The following is a 24,184-nucleotide window of genomic DNA, read 5'->3' as shown; positions in this document are numbered from 1 at the left end:
AGACAAAGCGTCTCTATGGTCATGAAACACTAGCATGTACAACATCTCCCCCCTCAACAATATAAGCAGCAAAACAGTATTCATGTCATAACAAAATCTTCAAAGCGCTTAGGCGCCCTAACAAGTCTGGTAGGCCTACTGGGAGTAACAAACCGAGGGTGTCCCTCAGAGCATGAACCGCTACTACATCGGGTAGAGTCCTGGGCACCCTGGATGCCAGTACACACTTGCATGGACTTCGTTCCACCCCGCCCACCGGATCCACGCGCCTCAAATTGCACCTCTTCACGACAGGCAGCTTCGCCTTCGCTAGCTTTATCTATAGGCGAGGTGTCCAAACATCCATTATCCTCCCTCACACTCCTGTCCGCAACCTCATTCTCTTGCCACTCTAGTACACTATCGTCATTCCTGGCACCACTCGCACGGCTTCTATTCAAAATGATGTTTTCCTGGCCTGCTTTGAGCTTGACGATGTCATCTTTGCTTCGCCATCCTCCACCTTCCAAGCACACTGCCCCTTTTCTAACCTCCTGCACACGTACAGGGGTTTGAAAGGCTGACTCCCCCTTCATCACCTTATGCGGCTTCTTTACTAGCACCCAATCTCCCTGTTCCACGTCCTTTGCTTTAGCTCTATTCACCGTATCAGCGTATCGCTTGGCGCTCTCCTGTTTGGCCATGATACGCTCCCTGACTCTTAGCGTCTCCTCTTGCACGACCTCCGTGTCCTCTCTTACATCGTACCATTTGTAGTATTTGGGAGTAAGCTCGCTGGTGCACCTCCTCCCCCTCATCAAATAGAAAGGTGTGTGGCCTGTGACTGCATTCGGGGTGTTATGGTAAGTATGCACCTTGTCCGCAAGAAACGTCTTGACATCCAAATTGGACGCAACGGCCAGCTGGATGCCCTCTTTAAGGAACCTGTTCATCCTCTCCACCTGCCCGTTGCTCTTCGGGCTGTACAACGGGGTCTTCTCCTGCTTGATCCCTGATTTTGCCAGAAAATCCGTCATCTTCCTGGATACGAGCTGTGTGCCATTGTCGTAAACCATGACCTTCGGTTGCCCTTCTTGTGCGAAAACTTTCCGTAGCACCTGAATCACCCGGTCTGTGGTAACTTCCCGGACAAACTTGTAATGTATCCACTTGGAGTAGTAGTCGGTGATCACAATGAAAAATCTGCAATCCTCCGGCAGCAACGTGAACAGACCCGCGAAGTCGATGGCAACCTTGCTCCATGGGCCAACCGGAATGTCAACCCTCTGCAGTTCCCCTCTGCTAGTCTTCCAATGCTTGTCCGCCTTCAGACACTGCTCACACCGGTCTATGAAGTCGCAGACGTCGCTGGTCATCCCCGGCCACCAGTAGTACATTTTCAGCAGATTCTTGGTCGCGGTGCTGCCACGGTGACCCTTGTGGGCAATCTTTATCAGTTTTCCCCTGAGGCCTTCCGGGGGAACGAACAACTCGTGCCGTTTCAAGAATCCGTTCTCAAGAGTGAGCTCCGCGCTCACCTGTTGGAAACTTCGGAGCGAACCTTGTAAGTTCCGAACAGGAGGCCAGCGGGATGTCATGTGATCCATCACGGTGCGGAGAACCATGTCCTTCTCCTGAGAAGCAAGCCACTCCTCCTCTGAGATGGAACCCTCGCACATCGTCGTTGCATCCACCAGAGCCACCACACACTCCGCATCATCGAGGGACACGCCATCTTCCACCGCCACCGGCAAGCGGGACAAGGCAATCCGCTCTGCAGTTGAGGCCATCCCTTGATGTGCCGGATCGTGAAGTGATATTCCTGCAGCTTGGATAGCAGACGCAGCAGCCGCGAGCTAGCCTTCCCATTTCCACGGCCCTCGCCGGCCATCATGTAAATCAGGGGTTTGTGATCCGTGACGATTTCGAACACCTTGCCCCACAAGTAGTTCTTTAGTTTCTCCACCGCCCAAACACAAGCGAGCGTCTCACGCTCGATGGTGCTGTAGTGTTTCTCGGCGTCGCTTAAAGAGCGGGATATGAAGGCGATGGTGTTCTCTTTCTTCCCTTGAAACTGACAGAAAACCGCCCCAATGCCTTTTGCACTGGCATCGACAGTGACCACATTCCGCAAGTCCTTGTTGTAAGGTTGCAGCACCGATGCCAACGCAATGCCCCTCTTGACGGCCTCGAACGCCGCGTCCTGCTCCGCCGCCCAGACGTACTTCACATTCTTCCTCAGCAAGGACCTCAGTGGTTCCACCGTGGTCGCGTATCCCTGCAGGAACTTCGAGTAGTACTCGCTGAGCCCCAGGAAGGACCGCAGGGCGTCCTTATCGCCAGGACATGGGGCTTCTCTGATCGCTTTCACCAGGTCATCCTTGGGAGAAATACCATCCGGGGTCAGGACATGCCCTAAGTATTCGATCTTGGTCTCCATAAATTTGCATTTGTCTTTGGAGACTGTCATCCCCTTCTCGCGCAAGATCGCCAATACCCTGCCCAACACTACCAGGTGCTCCGCTTCATCCTTAGTGTGTATCAATATATCATCCTGGAACGCTTCGACCCCCTCCATGTCACAGAATAACAGATCCATCAACTTCTGGAACACCCCCAAAGCAGAGGCGAGTCCGAAAGGCAGCCGGACATACCTGTATGCCCCGAGCGGAGTGACGAACGTGGTTAGTTTCTTGGATCCGTCTGTGAGACATACCTGGTGGTATGCAGATTTCAGATCTATCAGAGTAAAGAACCGGGACCCTGCCGTAGACGCCAAAATGTCCTGAATGTTGGGCAGAGGGTGACAATTGACCAGGATATTTTTATTGAGGGATCGCAGGTCCACACAAACGGATGTCTCCAGTCTTTTTCTTCTTTGACACGACAATCGCGGACACCCATTCTGAAGCACCGGCATCTTCTATCACACCTTCACTTTCCAACTTGTCCAGCACAGCCTTGAGTTCCATCCTGACTGAGAGAGGCACGGTCCTGACTTTGTGTTTGATTGGCACAGCCCCTTCCTTCAGCTGTATGTCGTGTACGAAGCCTTTTACACGGCCTACTTCATTTACGAAGACTGAACCAAAGTTGGCAATGACTCCGGACAACCCACCCGGCTCATCGTCTGCCTGAATAGAGTTGACCCAGTCTGCCCGCAGGACTATGGGATCTGCTGCCCCCGGGATTAACATCACTCCCAACTTCGCCAGATCCTTCCATCCCACAAGGCTCCTTCCTTTCTCGGCCACGTAAATTTTTGTAGTGATGGCCCTCCCCTTGAAAGTGAGTGTGTCAGAAAAATAACCTTTCATCACTATGTCCTGCTCCCCAAATGCTTTCGGATTCACATCCGTCGTAAGCAACTGCACATCATGCCACTTCGCATCAAACGTTGTGTCAGAAATTAAGGTAATAGGGGAACCTGAATCGGCTGTAAACGGCAGCTCTACAGTGCCGATCATAACGGAGCCTATGGGCCCCTTCACTCGCCCATCTTCTGCATCAATAGAGAGTACAATATCCCCAATCGCCTCGAGATCACCTTCGCTTACAGAACTCACTTTCACACTGCTAGCTGACTTCCTGGTCTTGCACACGGCAGCGAAATGACCCAACCTTTTGCACCTTGTACACTTCCTACCAAGCGCAGGGCAGGCCTTGCTGTCTGCCAAGTGATCCAGCGCCCCGCACCTGAAGCAAGCGAGCGGCTTCCTACCCGCCCCCTTATCACTCGCCCCTCTTTCGGGAGGCTTCTGGGCAGACCTGCTCCTGTCCTGCACATAAAACACATTGGCAGCGTGGCTAGTACTAGCAAGTTCTTTTGTGGACACCATAGATCTCTCGATGGCCTTTGCATTCGCCACCACCTCCTGCAGCGTAGGATCACGGCACGTCAGTAACCTTTCCTGCACCTTTTTAGAATGGCAGTAGAACACCACCTGGTCCCTGATGTAAGTATCAGTCATGCCCGCAAATTCACAGTCCTGGGCCAGGACGCGCAAGCAGGCAATATATTCCTCTATAGTCTCCCCCTCTTCCTGCTTCTGAAGAGCAAATTTGTGGCACCCCACCATAATGTTAGTTTCCTCAGCATATTGCAGCTCTAGCCTCTTCACCGCCTCCTGGAACACATTGAGCTGACCGGTAGTCCCGGGCGGATTTACGTACACGGGCAAACTGTCGAAGATTTCTTGCCCAGCCTTCCCCAGCAGTCCGAACAAAAGCGCCTTTTTTCGCTCCGCCGCATACCCTGCGCCATCAATGGAAACAATATAGTTCTCGAAGGCCCTCAACCAGCTCTTCCACTTCATGCACGGCTTGCCGGGAACCTCCAGGAAGAGAGGCGGGACACAGAGGTTGCTATTGTGCGCCATGGCGAACGAAGCACACTCCCCACAGTCGTGGCACGGGAAGCAGGCACCCCTATGCAGCGGCAGCACCCTAGGACTGGCAGGACCCGAACACAATGGAGAGGCACCAGACAGGGCTCGAGCACCGCCAGGCGAGACCCCGCAGAAACCGAAAGTACCTTGTAATCAGGGCTGGAGGAGGCTGCAAGCAGGTCAACGAGGCCAGAGGGGGGGGCCACCAGCACAGAAAGGCTCCGGGAACAGCACCGGCAGGCAGGAGCACGTGGCAGGAAGACGGAGCAAGCGGCCGGAAGGGCCGAAGGCAGGCAACAATACAGGCACCGGAGAATGCAGGGAGGGGCTTCAGCAGCAGACGCCCGCGTGGGAAGGCTCCGCCTCACTCGGCGACCGCAGCGTGCAGCTTCAGGGATCACACGCGCCGCTCCCGCCGCCGTCACCAGGTCACGGAGAGTCACTCGTGGGCCATGACATCAGAACCCTCGTCACCATTTGTTGTGCCGGCAAACACGGGGAGGACTCAGGCAATGGTTAGGTAATTGCGTGTTTATTAATCTCGCTTTACATCCACATCATGCGTGCAATAATGAGCCCACGAGGAGCGGCGATGCTGCTCTCGCCAGCTACGCTCTCCATTCTGTCTCGTCCCCCTTCGCGTCACGGAGCCGCCTGCCCTGATAGGACGAGGCGTCACGTGACACAGAGGGCACCGAGACAAAGCTTCTCTATGGTCATGAAACACTAGCATGTACAACACATCTTTAACCTAAAATTGCTTACGTTTCAATACTGGTCAAGAGAGAAAAAAATCCCCCCAATGTTTTTCCGCTAGCTTCCATCTTTCCTGTTTCTAAATATTGGCATGTATGAGCTACGCCTGTGACCATCAACCCACCAGTCAAGCCTACATATACTGAGTGAAATGTTTAGGTATTGGCAACGTGTGTGATATCTGCGGCATAGCCCACCAGCAGGTGATGGAAAGCTGCCATCTGATTCCCTGTCAGCGATTAGGTCAATTGCCCTACAGTTACCGGACCTTTCACGCTCATTTACGGCCTGTCATAATACTAAAGGCTGTGCACTTATTCTGTACCGCAGACGTGGTCTGGAACAAGCTGGTCACAGAATAGCTGTCCAGTGATGGCTCGGGATCCGCTTAATACTGGAATGTCCAGACCTTAATTTTCCCAAGGATTTGAGACACCCACCTCGTGTGGAGCTCACGTGCAACGGCCCACGCCACGAAGTTCCGAGTGGCAGAGGAGCACCTTGCTTCTGTCCCGAGGGTAAGGCAGCCCTTCTTTTCACTCACAATATCACCGAGAACATTCGTCTCTAGTTAGACAAGCCACGCCCTTGCAGGCACGCACCCAATAGTACACTTTAAAGTGGTGCGACTCACTCCAGATTCAGCCCTTGCACACGCTACTCGCACTTCTGGACTACCTCAATAGGAAATATAGTTGGATAAAATATTTGTGAGACCTAGTTGCCTAACACACTTAATCGGATACCAGTTGGCCAGAGGTCCCCGCACGACAACGTTAACCTTGTGAAATTCGTATCTGAGCGAATCAATTTACATGTCCACTAAACATTCTTACGATCATGAGAACCGTGAGCTTAGCCGCTTACACATTCGTGTTCTTTAACTAGTCACACAATATCTATTGCAATGACCAAAACTCGGCAAATCTGGATATCGGAGTGCACATTTCTACCAACAGTGCCTAACAGTAGAGCTAATATTTTCCCGGAAACGTAATTTACAAAACGATTTTTTTTTCACATAAATTAAATACAGCCGGGATTCACCAAACTCTGTACGCCAATGTGAGTTTGCGCTGAAATGAGCTACGGGTGAAAATCGGAAACCTAATTCTTTCCTTCGCTCGAAATATTACCGTACTAAAAGAACAACCACCCATGAACTCTCTCCCCTTCAACGGGCAGCAGTACACCGGGTTAAAAATCACCAGCTGTCTGAGAAGAGGGGGAGGGGTGAGAGCTTTAGACATTTGTGATTGGTGACCCTGCGAGCCAATGGTCTGCGCTGAAGTCTTTTGCCCCACAGCCAATGGCTGGAAGTCTGTGGTGCTCCTGGGCTGGGCTCTGCCAAAGTGTACTGCTGCCTAAGAGAAAGAGAGAGAAGGAAGCGAGCGAGATGAACCTGTCAGGTCTGAAGGGAGAGCGGGGCGACGAGGGCTAAACGCCGAAGAGAGGGCTCCTTTCACGGGGCCAGGCATGGTGCGCAGGGGCTGAGAGCGGGACTTGTGCCCTGCGGAGCAGGTAAAGGGACTTCGGAGGTCATGCTGGGGCTGCGCACTGACGGGGCAGGAGTCTTATGCAAGCTTCTCTTGAGAGGAGGGGTGCAGAACGCAGCTGCTTTGAAAAGGGGAGGGGGTGGTACGCTGCGTTTTGCTTTGTGGGGGCAGGTTGATGAACTGCAGTGGGCAAGGCTACGGCGGGACAGGAGTCTGCTACTTCTGCCTCGACCGAGGAAGGGGTTGCCTCATATTAAAGATATTCTGCAAAAGGGGAAGGGGCTGCGTCGGACAATCTCTGTATGGGCGGAGTTAGTTGAAGAGGCAAAAGAAATCGGAGCTCAAATGGGGTAGGAGAACTGTCTCTGAAATGTATATGGGCTATGCTTAAAGAAGACACTCTTATCGAGTCGAGGGGGCAAGAGACCTATGCGGGAGCAGGTAAGGAGGTTAGTGTCAGCATTGTGCAAATAAACGGTGACCTGTTCTTAAATGGGTCGGACGTCCTGCATCTCTCCAGGACTAGGGGCATAGTTTACGTTGGTCAACGATGATGATGCAAAAGTGAACTCCGACGACTGGGGGCCTAATTGTACGCCTGGTTGTAATGCACGTGATCTCGTGCAAGTCATGCCTTCCAACATTTTAACTTGTACTGTGCAAGGCATGTGTTACTTGGACAGGCGATGGGGTGCGTGTCCAGCACTTACCAGGCATTACGTTGTTGACTTTTCCTTTAAACTGTCAGTGGGAAAGAACTTTCTGCAGATAATGTTTGCCGGGGAGCAGGGTCGGACTTATACAGAAAACAGGACCAGGAACCAAAATAAAAATACCCCCAAATTAGCCAATCAGGTAGCTAAAAATATGGCCCACATTTGCAAATCAATGCAGTTTTTAACTTGTAAAGAGCAGCTGTGTACGTGTTTTGCAAGGTATGGGAGACTGCATGGAATTGTGTTTGATGCAGGCAATGTTCGTGGTAATATCGGAGAAATCAACAGTAAACAAACTGTCCACCAAATCATAAAACAGGCTCTCACAATCGGTCAGACAACCGTCCCACACAGCTGACCTGTCAGGCAAGCCCTTAAGGCACTGCCAGAATGCCCTGTAGGCCAGGCCACTGGAATTGCGTGCATGGTGTTTTATGCCTATATATAGATTTGCATAATTTACCACTGAAACCATAATTTGCAGATTTTAAAGAAAAAATGTTTTTTGCTTAAGCAGATAAAAAGTTACTAATATTGCAGAGTCCTGTGTTGCTGTGCAGTGAAAGGCCCTATGCAAAGGATGATTAGTCATCTTCAGGTTGCTTTTTACTGTATTCGGAACTTAAAATAGTACTAATGAGGTGAAACCTTTGCCCAAACAGTGTTAACATATGAAAAAAATAAAACAAATTAAGAAATGCTATCGCAAAATGTGCCTCCTTAGGTTGCACAATTAGATTTTTCTTGCTGCGTAAATTAGTCATTGCTGCCACATAATTTGCTCTTCCCTGCCACATAATTCCAATGGCACTGCCGGTAGGCCAGTCCAACTCTGGATAACTGTATAATTACAGGAAGTAATGTTGTGTGCTGCCCAAACTCGCGCTTTTTTAAAAACTTGTTTCATTTCAAAACATGAAAAGTACAGTATTACACCGTACAAGGCAAATAAACATTTTAAAACCGATAGATTACAGGGGAAGGGTGAAATTTCCAATCTGTAAGCAGCCAATGGGGACTGCAATTACAGATATTGAGTCTAATACAACTCCTGTCACCTACCCACTGTACTGTGTAACTCTCCACACTTTTTTTTATGGTGGAACACAGCAGCTCTCCTGGTCTTTGTTTTCTACTGGTGAGATTTGCGCCTAACATTGTTACTTTTTGCCACAGTAGAGCTGTCGTTTGCTCCGGAAATGTTGCATGTTGTAGTGCATGCATTAATAACATATACATGTGTTGCCAAGCCCTAATAATAATGTTATAATTCTACCTTAAATATCTTTTGTGGTAGGAGGTGGGGCGTGTGGTCCTGGGGTTGAAAGGCATTGGTTAAAATGCACTTTTCAGCGGGACGGTATTAACAATGTTAGTTTTCAGGCCTGTTTGGAATGAGGGATTATCTGTCAAGGCTTAACTGTCCTGTACTGTGTCTCATTCCTTTAACATTTGTAATTTGATCAAAAGTGACATTGCCATCAGTAGTTAGGTCTGATAAAGATAGCATTAGCTTTTTTGAATACATATTGTCTATAGAGTTCTTCCAAAAAGCACAATGAGATTACAGAGAGAGTGGGTGAGCTTTAGGCCGGCCTTTTTTTAGCTACTAGCTCTAATGGTTTGCCATTGCCATGGCTTTTTTGAGGATGGTTACATGGTCCCATCTGTGTTTACATTAGGTTATGAAGAATCAAGTAACCTTGTGGTTAGACTGCACATGCAACATGACAAAGTTGATATTTGAGACCCAGTTTGTGCTCTTTGATGTTTTACCCTGCTGACACAACATTTTAATTGCTGACTCCTGGCTTTTTTTGTTAGGAATGTTGTGCTACATGGATGTCTTAGCCTGTCATAAAGACACAGTGCTGCTCATTAATAACTGTTGAGGTTTCCTTTCGTTTTACTTTGTTGTCCTGATAACATGCTGTATTTAAGGATCCTTTTAGTTCACAAAGTAGACACCTGGAGGCACTGAGCGTTCCTTAAAGATTCATAAAAATATTGACCCCTTGTCAGAAGTATCTGCTTTACACTATTTTGCTGTGTGTGCCTTTTAAGGTCACCACTTAATACACCAAATGTATCTTCGGACTACTTTTTGAAACCATCTTCTTTGAGGGTACAGTTTGTCTGTTGCTGCTGTCCGTCCAGTAAGGGAGCCCTACTCACACCTCCATGATCTGTTATACCCAAGATATTACTTCATTATGGTATGTTCTTACGAGGGCTAATGGGTGCAACACACTCTCAATGATTACAATACACTTCCCCTAAAAAAAATAAAGCTAGACCTATTGGTTTTGGCAATGTTTATTTAAATATATAGATGGATTGCATCTGTTTTTGCAAGGCGCTTGGCGTAGGACTCTTTTTGACCTTTCTGGGTACTTGCCTGTGAGAGGGAATTGGGATATGGGTATGGTTAGGGAGAGATGCCGAATAGCCCCAGTCCTATTTTGTTGTTTTTGCTTTGGATTATACCTGTACCTTAAATTACACTTCTCACAAGTCCCTCCATACTTAATCATATTGCCTGAAATATCAGATGTGGAATAGCCAATTTCATGGCATTATGAAAACGTCCAGTGTACCTCTTATTGAGATACCTTCTTACAGGGATGCACACCCAGGGCAAAAAAGTAACTTTTACGGTTGTACTACTTCAAAAAATCTGAAAAGGAAAGTCCAGTCCACGAATAACTCGCACAATTCTATGAATTCAATGGCAAGGAGAAAAGTTTCCTTTACACTGTTAGGTCTACAACGTGTTAACATGTTCTGTAATCACCTCCTTACTCAGTGTGCGTAGTTCACTTTCTGGGGTCATTTCTGGATAGTTACATGTACGTCCCGCTCATGAAACTTGTGAGATTAACACTTTCCAGTCACTCATGGGTAGGATTTTTACCTTTTGTATAGCAAAATACAAGTTATTTTAGAGAATTTCTCAATGAGAATGTATTCTTTCTGGTCTTATTACGAGTTTACCTTGGAACAGGTAAGCTTGCTCAGTGATTTAAGCCATTGCTGGTGCAATTGTGTCTGACCAGAAAGCCAGCTCTGCCTTTCACCAAAACTAGGTGCCAGGATACCCTCGCGGGTGATAGTGTGCATTACAAATACACAAGGCAGATAAATGTACATCTTTACATCGCAATGGCAAATCAAGTCGAACATGCTACAAGAACACATTATATACTGGTGAATTACAGCACTACTGCTGTCCCGCTAAACATTACAGTGTACATAGCTCAGTAACACGGCCGATGTAAGATATAAATGTAGCTAGCTGCCTTGGTTTGTGTATTTGTAATGCGCACTATCACCCGCGCGGGTATCCTGGCACCTGGTTTTGGTGAAAGGCAGAGCTGGCTTGCTGGTCAGACACAGTTGCACAAGCAGTGGCTTAAACCACTGAGCAATCTTACTTGTTCCAGTGTAAACTTGTAATGAGACCAGAAAATACACATTCTCATTGAGAAATTCTCTAAAATCACTTGTATTTTGCTATGCAAAGGTAAGAATTCTTCCCAAGAGTGACTGGGAAGTGTTAATGTCACAAGTTTAATGAGCGGGACATGTAACTATCCAGAAGTTACCCCAGAAAGTGAACTACGCACACTAAGTAAAGGGAAACTTTTCACCTTGCCATTGAAATACAGAACTAGAATTGTGAGAGATATCGGTAGACTTTCCCTTTCACTTTCAGATTGTTTGAAGTAGTACAACCGTGAAAGTTACCTTTTCGCCGTGGGTGTTTATCTCGATAAGCAGGCATTTGAATAGAGGTACACTGGATCGTTTCATGATGCCATGAAATTAACTATTCCACTTCTGAAATATCAGTCAATATGAATAAGTATGGAGGGACTTGTGAGAGAAGTGTAACTAAAGGTACGGTATAGTTTGTGCAGGAGTCCAAAAGCCCAGGAGCGACTAAAAGTAATTATAGGCGGAAGATTTTCCTACATACCTACATTTTAGAAAGCGGGAGATGCTAAAAATAACCTAGAGAAAGTATTTCTCCAATTGACCTATTAAAGCAGAGGCGATTACCGGCTGGAGATAGCCAAAATACCGCATTTATTTGCTTTATAAACCGAGTCGTCCCTTGAATCGGGACTATTGGCACGTATGTATTCTTAAAGCCACCTTATCTCCCTCGCTGCAATTTTCCCCAACTAACCTGCTGTTCCCTTGTTTGTTTATTTATTTGTGATGGTGGTCTGGCAACAGCCCGGCTTGGGTTAAAATGGCGTCCTGGTCGCGCATGAATCTTCGGGACTTGTAGTATTTTCGTCCTCTGTTAGCCATTGGCTTATTAGAAGGGGAGGGGTTTGTATACTACAAGTCCCAGGGGGCACGACAGGTTCCCTGCTTGAATGTACCGGCGGGAAGCCTCTGGAGGAGGATGAAGGAGGGAGGTTAGGAGCGGAGAGATTTAGATCCCCGAAAAATTGTTGGTTTCTGTTCCGTATGAAGTAAACCGCAACGGACCCGAGGCCCCGTCCCGAGCCTCCCTGTCCCCCGCTCACTTCTTCCGATGCCTTGCCTAGGGCTGCAACCGCAGCTGGAGGACAACTGGAGAGCCACAGTGAGTAAAGTCTACAACCGGAGGGGCATCTCTGTGCCGGGCACGGGGCGGCTAACTCTGCGTCCGTGCCTCGCTTAATACTCTGTTTCTGCATCCCGGTTCTCGACACCGAACTTATCCACCACCCTTCATGTGGTACTTTAAGCGCTTTGGTGAACTGGAGTGAAGCCCGGCGGCCTGCTTCCTGGATACAGCCGTTCTCCTGCAGCTAGGGTCTGTTTAAAGGAACCGCGGCAATGTCATGCCTATTTTTCCATTAATGTACCGGGCATGCTCGTTTTCTTTTTACAAAGGGGTGGCGAGAGGTTAATTGTGGAACGGTAGATTCTCGGTAGTGATGGTGAAGGGTCCAAAATAACGGGATTCAGGCATTCTAAGTACTTGTACCTGTTAGCCCCGTCCTCCTGTTTAATCGAGATATTTGTATGATATAGGTACATAACGTTGATTACACGGCTTGGACGTAATATTTCAGTGGTATTACAGTATTTGCGTACTCTTAAGGGAGAAAGTTGCTGCGTAGCCGATGCTTCAGTCGTTTTAATTATGCAGTTCAGTTGTATGAGGGACTTGGGCACTGTACTTGGCATCCCGTAAATGTCTCAGAATGTTTGCGGTGGGCAGAGGTAGAACTCGCGGTACAAATGTTAGGTATTTCCTGCCTTTGGAAGGCAGTCCCTCCTTGGTAGTTAAATGCTTGGGAATAGAGGGTACTCAATCCAGGGTACTTACGTCGGTGTCTACATCAAATATTTTCTACTTCTTGTGTGTGTGCTTGGTGCTCATCTGGAGGGTTATCCCAATTTTTCTGCCATTTCTTTGGGCCGCGGCTCTCGATAGTCGACGTTGTCACCAGAAGCTCCTTTAGCTGCCCCTCCCCCACAAGCTGGAGGTGGGCCGGAGATGGCTGGGATCCTCCCTCCCCCCCCAACCCAGGAGAATAATGAACGCTCACATACATTATTACTCCGCCTTTCGTCTTAGGCAAAAGGTGGGAAAATACAGAACCTCCGATGTTATACCAATCGCTTTAAGCGTTGTGGGATTTATTCTGTGAAGATGTGCAGTCTTTTGACTGCGACACTGTATACAGCAATTGCCAAATTGCATCCTTTAAAATTTCTTAATGATAAGGTTTGGGCCTCGTCGATGCATGTCTAAACCGCCAGCAGAAGAAATTTGCTTTATGCAAAACTAGACAATACGTTAATAAAAACCAATGGTCTCCAAAAATACCATATTTAAAATCGGTAATTTAATGTTTTTGTGGATTTTTATTTTAGCAAAATATATCTCGGGGCTGCTATCTTTTATAATGATGCATCTTACACTTTGCAGCATCCCAGTTCTATTTTACAACTATAGTGTTACCGCAATGTACATGCCGTTGGATAGAATTGTATTTAATCACACTAGCGACAACCATGTATGAATAATGTTTAAAGAGCATGGTGTTTGCGCAGCACACTATTAAGTAAATGCACAGTACGTTGGGGTACGACCTACTTGGGCATACATTTGGGCGATATGGCTACAGGTAGTATGGTGGGTGATGCATTTAGAAGAATACCTAATTTTAATAATGATCATATTACACAGTAACGTAGTTTTCGAAAAGTGTGTGGTAGTTATCCTAGTAAAGGTGGGTGCTGTACGGTGATTAGGCTGGCGAAGTTCGAAAGATGGACCAAAGCCATGTTTTTGGCAGTCAGCCAGGCAAGTGTAGAAGGAGATGGGATATTCTAGGGAAGGTTTCTGTAGTTAAATTAGTAGTTTATTAAGGCTTTGTCTGAAGGAGAGGAAAGGAAATAGAACTAAGAGGTTGGGGGTAAAGGTAGTTTTAAGGGGTGGGGTTGGAGGGGGCTGGGTACTTTTCAGGCCTGGGGCAGTTCGAGGTAGTTTTTAGGGCTGAGGGAGAGGGGGTTTGTTTTTTAGGAGGGAGGGGGTAGTTTAGATTTCAGGGTGGGGGCTGTTTTAGGGCATGACACAGGGATCCCTCTTAGGGCTTAGGCGGGCAGGGTAGTTTTTAGAGCTGCGGGGAGGTTGGGTAGTTTTTAGGGCTTAGGTAAGGGCAGGGTCGTTTTTAGGACTGGGGGCATGGACATATTTAGGGCTCAGAGGGAGTTTGTTTTCAGGAGGGGTGGGGTAGTTTTAGGACTCTGGTCGGGGGTCTAAGGCTTACCTGTCATGTCTTAACCACTGATATGTCTTTACCATACATGCCTTAACAACGCATTATTTGTTGTAAAGGCATGTGTGGTAAAGACATTCATGGTTACTACTAGCGTTGTTGAGACTGCGTGGAACCGGCATGCGCGGTAAACACATGCGTGGTTCCATCGCACAGCCATTGTAAGGGAAGAAGGCATGACTTTGGTGGAGGGGGTATTATTGTTGTGATTTGATACAAAGTGTCCTGAAGTACAGGTTCTGTAATTCCTTTAAGAACTCTTAGGATCCTCGTAATTTGCCGCTCTATTAGCTACGTCAGTAGATAAAATAGATCATCTGTGCATAAAAAAGACATTGTAACTATAAAATCACCATGAATCTTATTGTCCAAGTAGGAAATTTCTGTTTTTAGACTATGCACACCAATATTTATGAAATTGTGTCCAGCTTGTATGTTTTCATGTGACTTGCCCAATTTGGTGCATCTTTCTAAAGCAGACTTTTTTTTCTTCTTATCAGGTCATGATGCCATCAAAAGGAGTTAAGCGCAAATTTTCAGACCGGGACGAAGTGATGAGTAGTGATTTAGTGCCTCACGGATTGGATGGGGGCTTCAGCTTGCGTCAGTCTGTTTTGAACATGTCACTCGATAAATTTAACACTGGACGAATGCTGGTGGAGCCCAGCTTGCGTCGCTCTGTTCTGATTGCCAATACTCTTCGGGTACTGCAGGAAGAGATGCGCATGGAGAATAGCAGAGCTTCTCCACTAACCGACCCAATGTCTCCTACTACCGTGGACTCTACACCTTTAGCCCCAGGAATTGCTGCATCCTCTGTCCTTTCTTTGCACACCCACCCTCATGTCGTTGCTGAAGAACTGGATAACATGTTTTGTTCGGAAGATGATTTTTCTCTGACATCAGCCATATCTTCCATTCTCAAAGACCTAGAAATTGTTCTGGATGATGGGGCTCCATCACAAAACCATTCACGGCTCTTTGGAAATCAAGATACCGAGAGAAAATATGACGTTTCCCCAAGCAAATGTTCTTCACAAAGTCCCCTGTCTAGCGTTTCATACACTGATGAAAACAGCATTGTGGAGCTGAAACGGGTGCTAGCTTTTGATCCTTGCCCTTCCCAGAGGGCTTCATCCAGTCTTCCAGGGTCTGCCGAAGACATGGACATTGAGCTTGTTGGGGAACTTATTCTTGGAGCAGAGTTTTGCCAGGAGCATCCTTTGGACTTGGTTGAAAGTCGAAGTTTGCATTCAAAGCCCGATTCCGCCCCACTACAATCCCCCCAGAAAGACTTACCAAGCCGCCTGCTGGAATCCAAGCCACTGGACAATGTCTTTGGAAACTTGGAGCTCATGAGCTCTAGCTACCTGAAGGACCTCCCTCTGGACGATCTGTTTCTGGACATTGACACCTCTGTCTTTGAGAGGGAGGTTACTCAGGTTGCAACCACTGGTGGGCGGACGTCTTTTTATCCTACTGACGACCTTCCTTTTAATTCTTCCTGTAATTCCACCTCCTTCGCTTCAAACCAGCCTGGCAGAGACTTGAATGAACTAGATAACATCATGGAAATTCTCGTTGGCTCCTAGCGCTGCTTTTCACAATGTATAGCACCATCCCAGCAAGATATCTTTTCTGCCTAGACTAATGGGTGTACTCTTGTGATCACACATCGCCAGTATGAAATGGCACAATGTTTACAAATAAGTGGTTCTTATAATTTATTGTTTTTCAAAGAAACTGTAAGGCTGACTGTCGGCTCATTACTTTTCATTTTAACAAAGCCGTCACAACGGACCTTTTTTGGGTTTTTTTGTAAGCCTTGGTCAACACAACGTTGTATGGCAAAAGTTTTTTTTATTTTTTTATTTTCTCGAATACTGCAATAGGGGCTGTTGTGGCTTCTCTCGTTCCGTGATCCCATTCACATTAGCTGCTGTGACGAGTGCAATGATGTTTTCATCCATTGATGAAGGCCAAAGGCTTTATTAATAAGTGGAAAGTTTGGAGACTCAGTATGATCTTCTATGAAGACATTATTTATATTTTAATACATTTTTCTTGCAATGCCTTAAATCTTGCTATAAAAGGGAAAAACTCTATACATGTTAATGCCTCAAATGCCCACTTGCTCATGAATGTTGTTCATCATTTCGGAGAACTTTTTTTATGTCAGTGCATTTGGGTTTAACATTTAGACAGTGGGTGACCTGGGAGTGGGTGGGGGATTGGAATGTAAATTATTGTTTCGGAGGGTTCAGGAAGGCAGTCTTACATTTTAAGTTCTGCTTGAAGTGATTATGTAAAATATCGAAGTATTATAATGCGCCCCCAAGCGGTGTCATGTCTCACCCTGGGGTTAACTGGTGCAGCACTTGTCAACCAAGGGATGTACATTAGAAACGAGGCTTGCCGCCTTTTGCCTGACCTAATGCACGTTTGTGTGATGGCTAATCAGAGAGGAGATTGCTTTTAACAGTTTTTAAGTTTGTTTTTATAAAGCCATAAACTAAACTGTTATCTGAGGAAGCAAGTCACGCAGGTTGTCCAGCACCAAATGCACCGTCTACAATAACTCGCCCCCCCTACCTCCTGAAGTGAAGATTATCGACTTTCACGCCGCTGTTCCCAGCTGAAAAACTTGCTGAGAGGTATTGATTATTACTGATGTTTTTTAAACAGCACTCGATATGCAACTGTTCTAAGCTGGTTGCGAAAAGGCTACCTACTGTTACAAATGGCACAAGCAGAGTGGCCAGGTTTGTTTTACCTCTGGTACTCTCTTTGGGGATTCCACCCGGTGACTGTTGGACACCTGCTGTCGCTGGACCTACTTACCTATCTACCTTTCAAGTGTTAACTTTTGGTGTCCAAGATGTTGGGCACCTCCACGTTCTGATCACTGACTGCAGCTTGCCTCTATGTCCTATGGTTTTTAACGTGGGTCACAATTTAGGCAGTGCAGTGGAAGATTTGTGCAGCTGCTTGGATCACAGTGAGGCGAACCCTAGCTATTTAAGAATGATTTTAATTTATTATGTTCAAGTAGACCTAACTTTATTTTCAGTAGTACACCTCTGTAATTTGGCAGTAGGTTTTAAAACATTTCACAACTCCACTTTCTTAGACATTTTTTTTGTCCTGCATTTTTATACGTTATGATTTATTAGATCGTTTGAAAGGAAACAATCTGAAAGTAAGAATCGGAAAGAAATGACAAGTCCCTGAGAATGAGATTTCGGCGTGGTGCTGCAATGTTCCTTTTGCACATGGCACAGGTATGTTTCTCCCATGCAGCTTGTGCATGATCCGTTATGTTTGTGGTAAGCGCCATGGGGAAGATGAAATCAAGATTTCATTTGTGATTGCAAACCCAATCACGTGGACGATGAATGTTCATGTGAAAAATAGGTTCTTTCTCGTTCCAAAACTAGTTACTCCTAATCTGACGCGTACACAGTCATGCTGGTTTTGTTAGGGAACTTGATGGCAGTGTTTGGGTAAAAGCAGCATAACTAGACAAGAATACCCAAAGATTTTGGGTACGGTTTGCTTAGCTTTCGTAGACCTCCAACTAAAAGCCATGATTCTTTTCACAACAAAAATAGATTGTATTGAAGTGGTGGTGAAAACGCGGGAATATGATTTGATTTACACGCAGGCTTTTGGACAGTAAACAAAACGCAGCATGTGTTGTTTCAGGGTATATCTATATAATATCAGAAGCATTCCATATATTGTATCAATATAAAACTAATTCATGCAGTTGGTGGTAATCCTTAAATGTTGTGGATCAGGGCCTTTTGGATTACCCCTGTCCTCCTTAGTTGTCATTAACATGCAAGGTTTACCTCGATGTTTTCTCTAGTAGGTTCCCCCATGTTTGCCATTTTTATTTACTAAAAGGCTCTTACCCCTTAAGTGATTTAAGATCCACCACTGCGAGATTAAATATATGAAAAGCCGTACAGAAAGCTGCAATCCAGAAAGGCAGTTAAGTGTGTAAAATTATGCATTACGCAAGACTTTTATAAATAACTGCATTTGTGGACTTTCCTCTAGGTTTCAGTCTTGCCTTATTCTCTGGTAGATGGGGGAGCTTTTGAAATCTGAAATATTTCTGCAGACCACAATCGTGATTTGAGCTCTCTCTAAATTGATCTGCGGCCAAAGAAAATGGGTTGGAGAAAGTGTTACTCCAGACTCTGGTGTGAGGCACTATACAACATTTCTAGGAGTAAGTCCTACTTGAATCAGATCTCTTAGCATATCTGTCAGTCTTATGATCCTCATGATATGGCTGCTTATCCCAAACTTGCTGTTCAAGTTTCTCCGCTGTTTGTTGAAGCAGCAATAATTTGGAATAATACTCCTTACAAAAGGTGGATTCTTTCCATGGGTTTCTTACCATAAATTAGGTTAATGCACGTTATAAGACCCTCTGTAAGTTAAAAAGTTAGTGCGATTTCTGCCTCAAAATGGGGGAATTTTACATTTATGTTGGGCGTGTCTTAGGCTGTATCAGCAGAGGCAGCATATGTCTACCCCCCCCCCCCCCCCCCCTTAGCCCCATTTAATTTATCTTCCGTTTACCTTGGTTTTTAAGTATACATAACTTATTACACCAGTCGTGTTAAACTTCAAATGTATGTGCTAATGTTACTGTGTCTGTCCCAAACGGACCAGCACATGTGAATAATGTTGGCACTCAAACTATGCAATATCTGAAGTTCTTCAGCGGTGAACATTAAAAGAAAAAACACATTTGGTTTCTGTTTATTCTTCTAAGAAAGTGAATTCTTTAGAAAACGTGGACATTTTATATTGTTGAGGGATGTCTTCAGCTATTCCAGTTATGGGTAAGTAGGGGGTGTGGCAAGTAATTTGAATATTTTCTCATTGTCCTGTTATGAAAGATTCTCTTCCTACTAGTTTTCATGCAGGTTTGTCGGGACAACATACTTTTGTATATATCTGAAAACTCAGTGACCTGTAACATAGCCAGGAGGAATACAGACAGTGTGCATGAGCTTTCAAGGGATCACTTGTAGGCTTTTGTGATTACCTGCATGAGAGTGGTTGTGTTGTACTGAAATGCAAATTTTCCAAGAGATTCAGTGAAAGTAGGACATTGTACCACAGGCATGAGGTGCTGGGTCCTCCTCTACAACCCTGTCTCCTTCCTTTCAGTGATTGCCAGGCAGAGCGACACACAGAACCATACCATATGAGGGTACTTTGAGTGGAAATAGGCCAGTCTCTGAGGTCTTGGGAAGAGTTGATGGCTTAGGCCCAAGTAATCTTGGTCCGGGCTACTGGTTGGCAAATCCTGGTCCTGAAATGCCCACCCTGGTCATTATAGCCCTCGACACAAAGAATGGCATACAGATCCCAGCAGTATTATGCTAGACAGTTAATTCTATATATCCATGGATAAGAACTGCCTCATGCTAGGTACTCCTGATGGCGAAGGAACAGTTGATTGCCTTTAATCTGCCCACATGCAGGATCCCGGAGCACCATCAAAGGCAAACTTATGTATTTCTAAAAACCTCCGTTTTTTTCTTTTACAATTAAAACCAGCTTGAATGCCTATTCTAGGCTATATTGGCTTGTTTTTATATAGCTTTCTTTTAACCGGGTCAGATTTAATCTGTCACTACACTGAGAAAAGGGACAATAGTCTTTCAGGCATTTTTTTTTAAGAAGAGAAAAGTGATAGACTAGCAGGCCAATTTTTTTAGAGAGGCTGCAGACTAAAGAAGGTGAACAACTGACACTGCTGCCTTAAGCAAGCCCCACTACCAGTATGTCATCATGCCTTGTCAGTTTCAGCTGCTACAGGTATTTTTGATAGGTGACCTAAGGGCATACCCATTATACCGTTGTTTATTCTTAAAACTTTATTTGGCTATCAAAAACAGCCATAAAAGTACATATGAAATAACATATAAAATACAATTAAAACCTTTTTGGTATAATACATGAGACAGTAATAACATTAATTTGCTGCACTGTTACGTGATACATTTCCTCACATTTCAAGATAAATAGGGCAACATTATAATAGAGACGGTTCACTTGGTGTCACCAGACATTTCATAGCTGCTTTATGTGATCTAATATTCTGTGCAACAAACATGTTTGAGATATAAAATAAAAAACTGAGATTCTGATTAAAATTTGCAAAACAATAAAAAGTGCAGTGTGCTTTGGTCATCACAAGGGCAAAGAAACATATCAGATGGAGGGGACTTCATATTTGGTAAGGCAACTAAATGGTGCATGTTTCCTCCATCTTCTGTCAATTGTTAATCCATTCTATACTGTAAAAAGGTTTCTTTGATCCTCCTCTTCGTTAAAAATACATTGGTAGGGTCTGGCCAGATAGATAAATTGAACAGCCTACTAAGGGAAGAGTTGATATACAATAGCCAAGGGATACTTAGGACTTTATCCAAGGCTAAACAATCTGAAACAATTGTTCTGGTAAAACCAGTTTCTCCCTTAGCCCATAGAAAGGCCCCCAATAACAAAGGTCACACCTAAAGAAGATCTTCTAGGAACTGTCGGCCGACCTCTTGATGTGAGATTGTATTTGATACAGAAGAAGGTAGGCATAATAGATGCTTTTAAAAGCCATTTTCTTCTACTTGCAAGGCGGTGCCGTTGGCATAACCCCAAAGACCTGCTCCATATAAGGCTGTAGTCACTCCTTTTGCTTTGTATGTTGAAACCATTACGTTGATAGGTCAGCTCCTCAATTTTGAATAAAACTTATAAGTCCCTTGCAAAGCCCTGCTCATTTTTGCTTTAATATTTAGAACTTGTTGTGACCATGAAACGTTGCCTGCAAATAAAATAACAAAACTAGTTCACTAAGACATTTGGGGTGTTGTGCATAAAAAAGGTTTATGCTTAAGCCCAGAAATCATGGTAAATGTTTTGGATTATTAATTACCATTTTCTTGGAGGTCATAAAATCTGCATCAGTCTCACAAGGTGACTCCCGATCTCGCCCTGTTACATTCCATTATTTTGTCTAAAATTTCAGAAAAGTGGGACACCCATCTCTCACAGGCGACATGGGAGCAAAACTCTGTGAATATCAATTTTTTAAAAAGGCTGCATTCACTGTATCCCAAAACAACTTGATGTTACTTTTTTCTGCGGGTATTGGCCAAATTTTCCATTGCTTCAACCTGGAGTGTCTTTTTACCTAGTAGTATCCAAAGTTAATGTATATTGATTTTGCAGGGTCTAATGGCCAGTGTATCCAATAGGGAGTAACACAGAGCACGTTTAATTGACTGGAAGACTTTAGTGTTGGCACTATCTAAGCATCCCTATTTCTTATTCCCTGATGTAGTTGGGTAACGAGTCAAGAATGACTATAGAACTGATGATATAGTTAACATTTTCAGTCAATATATTTGGTATGATAGCATCCTGGAGACAATAAGTTATTGCCTAAAAATCATTCACTATTATTTTCCATACAATCCTACTAGGATCAATACCAGTCCACTTGATTCTTACACCATTTGCCTTAGTTGGGTTAATACTATTTACTGTATGAAATGAAGCCTGCCTCTGACCCCCAAAAGAAGAATGGTAATTTTAGTAGTTTATGGTCACTAAAAACTGAGGGTACAAATACTAGGGTAACCACACATAACGTTAGCTGAGACAGACCCCAATACGTGGTCTATAATTGAAAAATAGTTTCTGTCAGTAAATGATGGGGCTAGCTCCCTATTTATAGCACACCCACACCGAAGTAATTGAAGGTCATATGTAGGATAATGGAGTTCAATGCTTCACCATACTCGTTATGGCAGAATTGATAATTTCCCTCCCCATCCTGATCAATGTGGCCGCATGCCTGGGTAGCAGATAGCGCACATGCCTGAATCTTAAAATCAACTGCCCATACTAGTAAACCCGTGCGAAGAGAACCTGAGAAGGCTTCATGGCCATGATAAAGAGCCATTGCCACTCTACTACTACTCGTAGTATCAAAAACATTATTATAAAAATTCACAATTACCAAAACTCTCCCTCACTATTCAGCCACAATAATTGAGAATGGGGACCCATTGATGAAATATTATAATTCACAGAAATGTTGTTATAAATAAGAATCTAAAGCCCCCCTTTTTGCCCGCCCAGCTTGAGACGCTATAGCTTCTAAAAAGTGTGAGGGGAAACACCTTCTCCATGTACTGAGCTTGTACACCAGGTTTCTTGCATACATATGATATCTTATCCTGATATTGTACTAATCCAATCGTCATTTCCTATCTTGTTCGTTAACCCCTTCACATTCCATGTTATGAACTTAAAACCTCCCTCAGAGTACTGACTTGCAGGATCCATATTTGGAGCACAGGTAAATGTGTTACAGGGACTAGGTTGTTCATTGCAGCTTGCCTTCGCTACAACCGACCTACAGTCTGTTACTATCTCAGAGATAAGTATATGATCTTTAGGGGACAAATGATTCGCCTGGGCGGTGATAGTATCCCCTCTGCAATAGTACCCAGAGCCCCCAACTTGATTTCAGCTTCAGCTAAGTCATTCATTATCATCTAGGGTGCTCAATGCCTGGTATCTATCGGACAGTTCAAGATCAGGGCAATATGGCAGGGGTGGTCTCAGCACCCCCCTCGATGCCTAGGAATTCTGTCATAACGATAACATAAATGCCAATAAAAAAAAATATATATATGGGAGTAGGCCCATATCTTGAACAGTCGTTGGAGGTAGCCCCACCTTTGTGTGGATGTCTCTGGTAACCCTAGGATTTTGAAAGTTCTCCAGTATTTGGGGTGTCTTTCATAGATTCACATGCTTGAATATTCCCCGTCGTCGAAGTGGGAGTTCCACAGTATATAAAAAGCAATAAGTGTCATGTATATACATAGACATACATAACCACATAAGGGCATATACATATCCAAATAAACTTTATATACAATTCAGAAATAACATATCAAGTGAAAATACCATAGGATAGTATTGACACATAGGAAAGCATTGAGAAAAAGAATCACTTTACTGACATATCATTGTCGTTTTATAGTCCAAACTCCAGCCAATCAGGCGCAAGCACCCTCTAGAACCTTCTCCTCAGAGGCTCAGGCCCTCAGATTTTCTACCGCACGTCGTGGGAAGGGAGTCTCCCTGAGCTCTGCTCAGTTCTTTGCTCTGGTTTGAGTTTTCTCATCATGTCTTCAAGTAAGAAGTCTCTTTTCTGTCCCTGTGTCCCCTGTTCATCTTGTGGGAAGTTAAGGCTCTTTTCTGAGGACCCTCATGACAAATGTATTTATTGTCTTTACCCTGACCATAAGGTGGCCAACTGTAAAATCTGTAGAACCATCTCTCAAAAGACTATGAGGGACAGGGAGGGTCGCCTTTTATTGTGGCTTCAAAAACTAAAGGATACGGATAACCCCCTTTCTGAGGTGGAGAGTGTAGCCTCTATTCGAACAGGAGTCTCCTCCAAGCGTGGTAGTGTTCAGGACTTGCCGTCTCCCTTTCTGAAAAAGAAGATGTGAGAAGTTGGCCTGATGTATGATGTCACTAGTTATAGTGTACACCTTATATCAGTCCAAATACCCTTATGGTGATTGGTTGTAAAGTCAACCTTATAGACCAGCTATCCTAGTGGTAGCATGGACAAGAGCAGTCTTAGGCTAAACTCTGAATGGCATGTGAAGCCAGCTGTGATACCATATATAATCCCTTGAATACCAAATGAAAGGACACCACAACAGATATATATATAAAATAAAGTGTATTTATTCTAAGCAAACCCTCAGCACTCTTTATGAGATTAGAGGTAAGTACAACACAGTCTTATTAATGCATACAGTAAGTCACAAAGGTAAGTAATACAGTTAGGCCCTAGGGGCCACGCAAACCATATACTAAGTAAGTGGTATAAGAACCACTGTCACGGAAATAGAATAGGCCTAGGCCTAGGGAATCGCTGGGGCTACACTACACTAGCGTTAGTTGGGAAGTGGGAGGCCCACGGGATTCGTGTGCAG

General features: G+C 44.9%; 1 protein-coding gene across 2 annotated transcripts; it reads left to right on the top strand.

The window, feature by feature from the left end:
- The first annotated feature begins 6,439 nt into the window (after positions 1-6,439).
- On the top strand, positions 6,440-18,893 carry LOC146798139 (SERTA domain-containing protein 2-like). 2 transcript variants are annotated; one of them, XM_085625373.1, is made up of 2 exons: positions 6,440-6,644; positions 14,627-18,893. In XM_085625373.1, exon 2 carries the CDS (start codon positions 14,630-14,632, stop codon positions 15,716-15,718), a length of 1,089 nt encoding a protein of 362 aa, XP_085481499.1. In that variant the 5' UTR covers positions 6,440-6,644; positions 14,627-14,629; the 3' UTR covers positions 15,719-18,893. The 2 variants fall into 2 exon arrangements, with proteins under 2 accessions (XP_085481499.1, XP_085481498.1); XM_085625372.1 differs by lacking the exon at positions 6,440-6,644 and adding an exon at positions 11,728-11,935.
- The last annotated feature ends 5,291 nt before the right edge of the window (positions 18,894-24,184 follow it).

The sequence above is a fragment of the Triturus cristatus genome, chromosome 9 (genome assembly GCF_964204655.1).
Source record: "Triturus cristatus chromosome 9, aTriCri1.1, whole genome shotgun sequence".
Lineage (NCBI taxonomy): Eukaryota > Metazoa > Chordata > Amphibia > Caudata > Salamandridae > Triturus > Triturus cristatus.
Note: the sequence above shows the minus strand (reverse complement) of the source record. Positions and strands in the feature narration are given on the sequence as shown.